We start from the raw sequence: 11,070 nt of genomic DNA on the forward strand, positions 1-11,070 counted from the left end.
GATATGTTTCAGTTTTGGCTAGATTTTTTTAAGCCATTTAAAATATCCGATGTTGTTAAGTTTCAACACATTTGTTTATTAATGTAATGGCAATCTTAGACCTAGAGTTTAACTAATGTAAATTTAGATAAAGTCCGTGGGAGAGACTGACACAGGAATACGAAAAGACAAACACAAGAACTGGGAGAGACTGACACAATAATCTGGAGCGACTGACCCAAGAATCAGGAGTAACTGACACAAGAATCTGGAGAGACTGACATGAGAATCTGGAGACTGACACATAAATGGAAAAGAAGAATATATAAGCAGTCATAATACAATCAGGGGTGTTTTTGTATACTGTGTAAAATGACCAATGTATATTTTCTTAGTATATAATAAAAATAATAATAATAATAATAATAAAGATAGTACTGACATGGGTAATATTTACTTTAGGATAACAAAGGTTCAACAGTGTTAAAGTAATCAAGACGCATCTAACAATGTATTACTAAATGTTTTCCTGTTTTCTTTAGTTCAATTCATCAGTCAATAGTTGGAAATAACTAATGAAAAACATTTTATTTTTTAAATCTTTACTAATTGTAATATTAATACCGAATATATTTAAAGTTATACAAAAATATATAAATTTTATTGGCGAGCTGGTTGTGCAAGGATGGAAGGTGATGGATGCTGTCACGTGGGGGTGGGCGGTCCGGGGCTCCGCTAACACTTAACTGCTAGGGGCTCAAAAGCCCAAATACTCAGCCCCTCCGACTCCCTGGATTCACCGGAGTCTCCTTGGTCACACAAGAGAGGACCAACAATGCCCACCTCCGCAGGTCTTTGCTTCCACCACAAAGGGGTGCCACTGATTCACCCTGGAAGCCCTTCAGTCAAACACGGGGAAACTGCTGTTAACAGTTCCGGCCTAGACCCGTGGGGGAGTGAAGGAAGACTCAGGCTTACCTATAACCATAACCTCCCTGAGTCTTGCCTGCCAAACAAAAAAAGGTTGCAGGAACTCCTTTCCCGCCTGTCTTCTCTATCTTCCTCTTAGCAAGGTCGCCAGCTGGGTTATTATATCTGCACCCCAGCAATGCAGTTCAGTGGGTGTATTATATATTGTTTGTAGCCAGAAATGTATGCTCATAGAGAATTATCATAAATGGAGGCACACTCATACACAGTAATAAAATGTGTGGATTTACTGATGCAAATTACATGAACGCACACACACAATCACAAGTAATACATGAATGTGGAATATGGATAATGAGCCTGGAGATCGTCAGCCTCTTCTCCCACGACCATCCAACACTCCTTCAACTGGGCAGGAAGACAGGAGTCTCACACTCTCACAGGAGGGCCTCTTCACCACGTCGGCACCTCTTCTTCACTGTCCTGCCATCCATACACACTGTCCTCTCTGACAGCCCTGGACACAAGCTGCTTTGCAGCCTACTCTACTATTAAAGTAATAAAGTCTTGCTGCCACATACACAAGTAAATATTGTGGCCTATTTAGCCTACTCATACAAGGGGTAATGGGAGGGAAAAATGATCTACCTTACACTCCTGGCTCACGACGCCTGTCCCTCGATGGTGTGAGGTTCCCACGCTTCCTTGGGTCGATCCTCGACGATCCAGGACGTTCCACAGGTCCTCAGGTGTCGTGAAGCCTTCGCGTCGTCGCCGTTCCAATCCCTGAGATTCAGCTGCCCCAATCCTGGTTCATCGATGGGCGCTGAGCTAATCACTATTTTTCCCCACACTCGCCTCTCCCACAGGGCGTCGCTCCTTGTCCTAGGCACGGTGTCGTCCTTCCAAGATTCTCAGTGGATGTGACCCCAGTCACAGCTGGGCTTGCTCGCCCCACCTTCCAGACCTCAACGTCCAGCCAGCGGCGCCGCCCAGCGTCGTCGCCGACTATTTTCCAAGTTTGGCACTTCTCTGCTCACTGAACTTGGTTCCTCTTTGGCTTCCCAGAAGCGCAGGGTCTCCAATAACTGTGATGGGCTGCGAAGGCCAGCTCAATCCACTGAACAAGGCTTGCAGAGCCTCCAATCCTTGAGAGCAGACCGAGGCGCGTCCTGTCGCTTCCCAGGTCAGATCAACTCTGACGTTGGCGCCGCCCGGGGCACTCGGTGACGTCATGGCGGGCCCTGATTTGTCGCCCGCGACCTACGTCGGCCAATCCGCGATCGGCTTGTCTCCCTTCCAAAAGGTCATATCTGCCGTAGGGGATACTGTTTCATTTTATAACAGGGCGCCAATTTTCCTTTATTTACAACTTATAATATAACCTCCTTCCATTAAATGGCAGCCGGTCTGGTCGCCACATATACCATTAGACTCCCTGAACCTCAGAGAGTCAGTAGGGAGAGCTGATATGACTCTTTAAGCCGGCAAACGAAAGAAATAGGAGAGGGCACCGTAACATACCCCTCCCCTTAAAATAAGAGTCATATCGGAAGAGCAGCACTCAAGAGGGCAACCTATACTCTTGCTCGCTCCGTTCCTGAAGTGTCACTCCTCCAGTTGGTGACGTGGCTCATACCACTTTGCCAGTCACTTGTCTCATTATATCTCCACCTCGCATAGGACCGGGTGTGATGGGTGTTCCCTGAACACCTACAAGAAATCCTCTCTCCGTGGCTACGAGTGTACTCCCACGGCTCGTTACCACTGTAAGATTCAGTGCATGCAGCGCCTCCACCGCGTCGTGCACTCCGAGATAGTCTTGCATTTCCACTGCGTCCTACAGGTACTCCATGTTTCCTCTCATGATCTCTTCTTCGCCAATCTTCTCTCTTCTCGGTTCCTCTTCTCCCGTAGGTGCGTTGTCTCCTCACAGTGGCACTTGTAACCTGTACTCCATCCAGCAGCTTCCTCTCTTCCACACTAGGCTTTTGCGATGGCCCAATGCCCCTCTGGTTAGGCTGGCGCCTACCCTGGGTGTACCTATTCCCTGCTTTCTTCGTATTGCCTTTCCTATACCACTCGCTCCTTCGTTCCCGACGAACATCTTCACTCCTCCATGAGATTTTCTTCCCTGCAGACGTCTTCTTCGGTTCGTGGTTGGGCTCTTCCACCTCTCTGTGGCTCACCTCACCACGGTGGTTCATCTTGCACCTCCCACTATTCATCTGGCTGGCATAGGGTGCACTGCGTCGTGGCTCCTCCACTCTGCCCTTCACCGCCGTTCGCTCATCCACTGAGCTTACTTTATTCACGTTTCTGTATAGAGGGAGTGCGGTCTGCAGCCTCTTCACCGCCCCAGGCGTTTGTACGGCTGCTCCTCGCCACTCCTCCACACGCATCATCAGGCTTAGTCGGAGGGCTTCGTCGGGGTTTTCCACTACCTCCGACGACCTCTCTGCACTCTCGCCCTCGTTGTCGTCGTCTCTGGCGACGTTTCCCCTGGCGAAGTCGGCTTCCTCTCAATCATCTGGAACGACCGATACCTCACCTGGCAGGGTTGTACCGCTGCTTGAAACATAGGCACTCCTGGCCCAGTCGGGTTGTATCCTGCCTCCTCCGAGGTCATTACCCAGCACCATCTGTACATGCTCTAGGGGTAACTTAGGGGCTACAGCTACTGTAGCTTTCTCGACTCCGCAGTCGGCAATCAGCTTTACTTCGTGAAGTGGCAACCTGTATTCCTCCCCCACACTGCGTATCCTCACCACTCCCACAGGTGAATCATTAAATTCCTTGGGGAGAATACTCCTGGTCACCATACTTATGTCAGCACCCGTATCTCGAAGCACGGCAACCTCCACTGGGTCTGACTTTCCAAACTTCACGTTGGCCTCGAAAACGAAGGGATGTTCACCCAACTTCATTTCCCAACCATTCACGTTGGGTCCACTATAATATGGGGTGTGAACAAACACTCTCTCCTCTTCCAACATTAATCCTACATTCCTTTGGTGCTCCTCACACTCGCGGGCATAATGTCCTCTCACGCCACAGTTGTAGCATCGGCTGCCTCCCCTGGGCGGCCACTCGCTAGTCACTCTGGCGGTACCACTTGCAGACGTCCCCTGTGTCCTCCTTGGACTCCTTGTCGTCGTATCCGGGACTGCAGCACTTGCTCCCGAGTTAGGTCCACTGCTCACCGCTTGGGGCTTCCTCCCCGCGTCTCTTGAGCTCTTGAACCACGTTACTTCATCGGGCACACTACTCTTGGGAGAGTCCCCACCCGTCCTCGCTCCTCCTGAACTCCTAAAGTTCCCTCCCGACCTGGGGTAAGGCGAGTGTCTGGGCGGCCCCTCCCTCCTGATATGTAGTGCCTCCTCCAGCATGTCGGCTCGATCCGCTACAGCCTTCAGGTCCTTAATACCTGCTTCTCTCACCCTTACTCGCAACTCAGGATGGAGCACCGACATGAACTTCTCCATCACTATCAGTCGTTTAACATCATCCACCGACTCCGCTTCCTCCGCCTTCAACCATCGTAGGAATTTCCGTTCCATATCCCTGGCGGTCTCGGCGTAAGTCTTTCCCGACGCTCTTGTACACTCTCTGAACCGCTTCCGGTACATCTCCGGAGTCAACCGGAATGAGTGGAGAACCGCATTCTTAATCGCGTCATAACTAGTACACTCCTCTAGGTCCAGCATGTTATAGGCTTCCCGGGCCTCACCAGTCAATCTGCCCTGGACCAGAGCAGCCCAATCATCTTCCGGCCACTCCTTCAGAGTTGCTATCCGTTCAAAGTGTTCGAAGAACGCCTCAGCGTCTTGTGGTTCGAACGTAGGTAAGTCACGTTCCCTTACCTTGAGGTCATCCCGCCGTGCAGGTAGTGGGGGCAGACCACGTTCAACGCGACGCAATTCGACTTCTTTCTTTGCCCTTATCTCCTCCAGTCGCAGTTGTCTCTCTCCTTCTTCCCGCTGCAGCCGAGCTTCTCGCTCCTCTCGCTGCAGCTCAGCCGCACGTTCCTCTCGCTGCAGCTCAGCCGCACGTTCCTCTCGCTGCAGCTCAGCCGCACGTTCCTCTCGCTGCAGCTCAGCCGCACGTTCCTCTCGCTGCAGCTCAGCCGCACGATCCTTTCGCTGCAGCTCAGCCGCACGTTCCTCTCGCTGCATTTGCGCTTCTCTCTCCTCTCGTCGCAGCTGGGCTTCCAGTTGCATCTTCATTATTTCCAGTTGCAGGCTCCTCTTACTACAGCTGGACCTTCCACTGCTCCCATGTTCACTGTGAATTCTCTCCACACTGGTAGGCGCTTGGGGAGGCCCTAGTCGGGACGGTTCACCTTGCGACGGCTCTCCTCGGGACGGCTCCTCTTGAGATGGCTCCTCTCCCGTCGCTTCCTCTCGAGCTGTAAGCTGTGCCATGATCTCTATCCTTCGCTCCGCTACCTTAGTCGTCCTCAACCTGATCCCAAAGTGGTTTGCCACTTGTTGGAGCTGGGCCTTGGTACACTCCTCCAAAATTCTCTCGTCCCTTGTGTCAATAAATTTCTTTACTTTGTCTTCCTCCATCTCTATATCATTGAGCATACACGACAGCACAGACAAGTTAGTAGGCACTAATTTCACCGTTTCAGTCCCTTAGCCGGTCGAGTAACAGTACCACCGAATTCACTGGCCACACTGTATTAGTACCCTGGCAACACTTGTCTTGAAATTTGGTCCACACTGTAGCTTGCTCCACGCTTCCTGGCGAGGTTCCCAGTTCTTGGCTACTGGGGTTCGAATCCTGGCAAGGTCGCCAGTTCTCTTGTCACGTGGGGGTGGGCGGTCCGGGGCTCCGCTAACACTTAACTGCTAGGGGCTCAAAAGCCCAAATACTCAGCCCCTCCGACTCCCTGGATTCACCGGAGTCTCCTTGGTCACACAAGAGAGGACCAACAATGCCCACCTCCGCAGGTCTTTGCTTCCACCACAAAGGGGTGCCACTGATTCACCCTGGAAGCCCTTCAGTCAAACACGGGGAAACTGCTGTTAACAGTTCCGGCCTAGACCCGTGGGGGAGTGAAGGAAGACTCAGGCTTACCTATAACCATAACCTCCCTGAGTCTTGCCTGCCAGACAAAAAAAGGTTGCAGGAACTCCTTTCCCACCTGTCTTCTCTATCTTCCTCTTAGCAAGGTCGCCAGCTGGGTTATTATATCTGCACCCCAGCAATGCAGTTCAGTGGGTGTATTAAATATTGTTTGTAGCCAGAAATGTATGCTCATAGAGAATTGTCATAAATGGAGGCACACTCAAACACAGTAATAAAATGTGTGGATTTACTGATGCAAATTACATGAACGCACACACACAATCACAAGTAATACATGAATGTGGAATATGGATAATGAGCCTGGAGATCGTCAGCCTCTTCTCCCACGACCATCCAACACTCCTTCAACTGGGCAGGAAGACAGGAGTCTCACACTCTCACAGGAGGGCCTCTTCACCACGTCGGCACCTCTTCTTCACTGTCCTGCCATCCATACACACTGTCCTCTCTGACAGCCCTGGACACAAGCTGCTTTGCAGCCTACTCTACTATTAAAGTAATAAAGTCTTGCTGCCACATACACAAGTAAATATTGTGGCCTATCTAGCCTACTCATACAAGGGGTAATGGGAGGGAAAAATGATCTACCTTACACTCCTGGCTCACGACGCCTGTCCCTCGATGGTGTGAGGTTCCCACGCTTCCTTGGGTCGATCCTCGACGATCCAGGACGTTCCACAGGTCCTCAGGTGTCGTGAAGCCTTCGCGTCGTCGCCGTTCCAATCCCTGAGATTCAGCTGCCCCAATCCTGGTTCATCGATGGGCGCTGAGCTAATCACTATTTTTCCCCACACTCGCCTCTCCCACAGGGCGTCACTCCTTGTCCTAGGCACGGTGTCGTCCTTCCAAGATTCTCAGTGGATGTGACCCCAGTCACAGCTGGGCTTGCTCGCCCCACCTTCCAGACCTCAACGTCCAGCCAGCGGCGCCGCCCAGCGTCGTCGCCGACTATTTTCCAAGTTTGGCACTTCTCTGCTCACTGAACTTGGTTCCTCTTTGGCTTCCCAGAAGCGCAGGGTCTCCAATAACTGTGATGGGCTGCGAAGGCCAGCTCAATCCACTGAACAAGGCTTGCAGAGCCTCCAATCCTTGAGAGCAGACCGAGGCGCGTCCTGTCGCTTCCCAGGTCAGATCAACTCTGACGTTGGCGCCGCCCGGGGCACTCGGTGACGTCATGGCGGGCCCTGATTTGTCGCCCGCGACCTACGTCGGCCAATCCGCGATCGGCTTGTCTCCCTTCCAAAAGGTCATATCTGCCGTAGGGGATACTGTTTCATTTTATAACAGGGCGCCAATTTTCCTTTATTTACAACTTATAATATAACCTCCTTCCATTAAATGGCAGCCGGTCTGGTCGCCACATATACCATTAGACTCCCTGAACCTCAGAGAGTCAGTAGGGAGAGCTGATATGACTCTTTAAGCCGGCAAACGAAAGAAATAGGAGAGGGCACCGTAACAATGCTTATGTCGTCTTGATCTGAGGTCGTCTACCTCTGAGCTCGTCAGCCTTTCAGGAGGTTAACCTTTAAGGTCGTCTGCTTCTAGGGTCGTCCGCCTCTGAAGTCGTCTGCCTCTGAAATCATCTGCCTCTAAAGTTGTCTGCCTCTGAGATCGTCTGCCTCTGTGGACGTCAGTCTTTGAGGTCGTTACCTCTGAGGTCGTCCGCCTCTAAGCTCGTCTTCCTCTGAGGTCGTCTGCCTCTGAGATCGTCTACCTGGCATTTGCCTCTGAGATCATATGCCACTGAGGTTGTCTGCTTTTGAGATCGTCTCCTGCAGGACGGACATCGCCGGGGCAGAGGTTGGCACGGCAACAAGGAGAGACAAATATAATTGTTCACGACTACTTATTCTGAAGAGCAAAAATTTATGTTCCGAGCCACCGACATCTTGCACCACCACAACACATTCACACACAAAAAATTAGAATTTTAGCATAAAGTTTATTTAGTAGAAAACTGTTATATTTAACAGTTTTGACATGTACAGAAGGTCGGGTGCTGACACCGTCAGGAGTAGCGGAGATCCTGGGACTCGGAGCCTCACTTGAGTCACCACAACACACCAGAGAACACATTGGGGGTGGTATAAAGCAACTGAAGTGTGAGGGCCACGGCCGGACGTTACATTAACAGTAACCCCATAATTTCTTAAATATGAAATTAATATTTATATTAATTTTCTTAAATGAATTTCAGGGAAGAAATTAACACTACAGCGGTGAGTCTACAAATCACTACAACTGTCTGTTATTTCAGCATTTTTGCCAAACCTAATATTTATAAGACAATGAAGGCGTCTTCACTAATGAAACAAGGAAGCATGATAGCTGAAGATTGCTTTGTGTCTGAACTTTCTGAATTGTGGACACTGCTTTTTTGATAACCAAAAAGATCGAGATTAATCACTGTCATCACTGCAGTATTGATCAAGATTTTCGGAGTTAAGCAAGAGATGGGACACGAACCATGGTTCAATACGACCACCTCTCATTATCTCAGCTTCCATGATCGAGCCTTCATGTTCTTCAGCTAGTGTTGTGGGTGTTATGGGTGTTGTAGATGCGTGGTGGGTGTTGTGTGTGTTATTGGTGTTATAGGTGTTGTGTGAGTTGTGGGTGGATGACGCTTCTCTATAGTGGACAGGTGGCACTGCTCTAGAGTGGACGGGTGACACTTCCCTATTCTTGGCAGCAGACACTGTTTTTGAGTGGACGGGTGACACTTCCGTATTCTTGGCAGGAGACACTGTCCAATAGTGGACGGGTGGCACTTCTGTATTTTGGACTGGAGACACTGTCCTAGTGTGGACGGATAGCACATCTGTATGCTTAGAAGGAGACACTGTCTCTGAGTGGACGGGCGACACTTCTGTATTTTGAGCTCGAGGCTCTACCATACAGTGGACGGGAGGCAATTCTCTCTTTTGAGTAAGAGGCACTGTCGTAGAGTGGACGGGTGGCACTTCTGTATCGTGGACGGCTGGTACTCGCATAGACTGAACATAAGACACTTCTGGATACTGGACAGCTGATACTGGCCTATACTGGACGTGTGGAACATTTGTATAGTGGACAGGAGGCACTGGCGTACGGTTGACAGACGCCCCTTGTGAATGGCGGACAGGAGTCGCCGGTGAACAGTGGACGGGAACCATTGTTGAGTGATTGACGGAAGCCTTCGGTGCACAACGTGAGTATGGCTTTAGTCTTCGGGGTGGGTTAGGCACTGTCTTATTGTGTTCATGAGGGACTCTCATGTGGAGCTCTTGAGTTACTGTCATTTGGGGCTCTTGAGACACCGTCATTTGGGGCTCTTGAGGCACCGTCATTTGGGGCTCTTGTGGCACTGTTATGTGGAGCTCTTGTGGCACTGTCATGTGGGGCTCTTGATCCACTGTCATGTGGAGTTCTTGTGGCACTGCCATGTGAAGCTCTTGAGGCATTGTCATTTGGGGTTCTTGAGGCACTCTCTTGTGGGGCTCTTGAGGCACCGTCATTTGGGGCTCCTGAGGCACTGTCCTGTGGGGCTCTTGAGGCACTCTCTTGTGGGGTTCTTGAGGCACTCTCTTGTGGGGCTCTTGAGGCACTGTCATTTGGGGCTCCTGAGGCACTGTCCTGTGGGGCTCTTGAGGCACTCTCTTGTGGGGCTCTTGAGGCACCGTCATTTGGGGCTCTTGAGGCACTCTCATTCGGGGCTCTTGAAGTACTGTCCTGTGGGGCTCTTGAGGCACTTTCATGAGGGGCTCTTGAGGCACTGTCATGTGGTGATCCTGAGGCACTGACATGTGGTGATCCTGAGGCACTGTCATGTGGTGATCCTGAGGCACTGTTATGTGGTGATCCTGAGGCACTGTCATGTGGTGATCCTGAGGCACTGTCATGTGGTGATCCTGAGGCACTGTCATGTGGTGATCCTGAGGCATTGTCATGTGGTGATCCTGAGGCACTGTTATGCGAGGCTCTCGTGGCACTGTCATTTGGGGCTCTTGTGGCAATGTCATGTGGGGCTCTTGAGTCGCTGTCATGTAGGGCTCTTGAGTCACTGTCATATGGGGATCCTGAGGCACTGTTATGTGGGGCTTTTGAGGCACTGTCATGTGACGCATTTGAGGCACTGTCATGTGAGGCTTGTGAGGCACTGTCATGCGGGGCTTTTGAGGCACTGTCATGTGAGGTATTTGAGGCACTGTCATGTCGGGCTATTGAGGTATTGTCATGCGGGGCTTTTGAGGCACTGTCATTTGGTGATCCTGAGACACGATCAAGTGCGGAACACTATTGGTGCCGAAGTCACTCTGTTCCATAACACTATTGGTGGCGGCGTCACTCTGTTCCATAACACTATTGATGGCGGCGTCAATCTGTACATGACACCATTCGTGGTGGCGTCATTGTGTTCCATAACACTATTGGCGGCGGCGTCACTCTGTTCATGACACTATTGGTGGCGGCGTCACTCTGTTCATGACACTATTGGTCGCGGCGTCACTCTGTTCATGACACTATTGGTGGCGGCGTCACTCTGATCCATAACGCTATTGGTGGCGGCGACATTCTGTTCCATAACACTATTAGTGGCGGCATCACTCTGTTCCATAAAACTATAGGCGGCGGTGTCACTCTGTTCCATAACACTATTGGTGGCGGCGACATTCTGTTCCATAACACTTCTGGTGGCAGCGTCACTCTGTTCCATAACACTGTTGGAGGCGGCGTCACTCTGTTCCATAACACTATCAACGGCGGCTTCACTCTGTTCTATAACACTACTGGAGGCGGCGTCACTCTGTTCTATAACACTATTGGAGGCGGCTTCACTCTGTTCCATAACACTATCAACGGCGGCTTCACTCTGTTCTATAACACTACTGGAGGCGGCGTCACTCTGTTCCATAACATTATCGGCGGCGGCTTCACGCTGTTCCATAACACTATTGGAGGCGGCTTCACTCTGTTCCATAACACTATTTGAGGCGGCGTCACTCTGTTCCATAACCCTATTGGTGGCGGCGTCACTCTGTTCATGACACTATTGGTGGCGGCGTCACTCTGTTCCATAAC

The 11,070-nt window shown here is 50.8% G+C and overlaps 1 protein-coding gene across 1 annotated transcript; it reads right to left on the reverse strand.

The window, feature by feature from the left end:
* Positions 1-8,408: 8,408 nt before the first annotated feature.
* Positions 8,409-9,818, reverse strand: LOC138365894 (proteoglycan 4-like). Its single transcript, XM_069326603.1, has one exon. It carries the CDS (start codon positions 9,816-9,818, stop codon positions 8,409-8,411), a length of 1,410 nt encoding a protein of 469 aa, XP_069182704.1.
* Between the last annotated feature and the right edge of the window lie 1,252 nt (positions 9,819-11,070).

Source organism: Procambarus clarkii, chromosome 18, assembly GCF_040958095.1.
Source record: "Procambarus clarkii isolate CNS0578487 chromosome 18, FALCON_Pclarkii_2.0, whole genome shotgun sequence".
In the NCBI taxonomy this organism is placed as follows: Eukaryota; Metazoa; Arthropoda; class Malacostraca; order Decapoda; family Cambaridae; genus Procambarus; species Procambarus clarkii.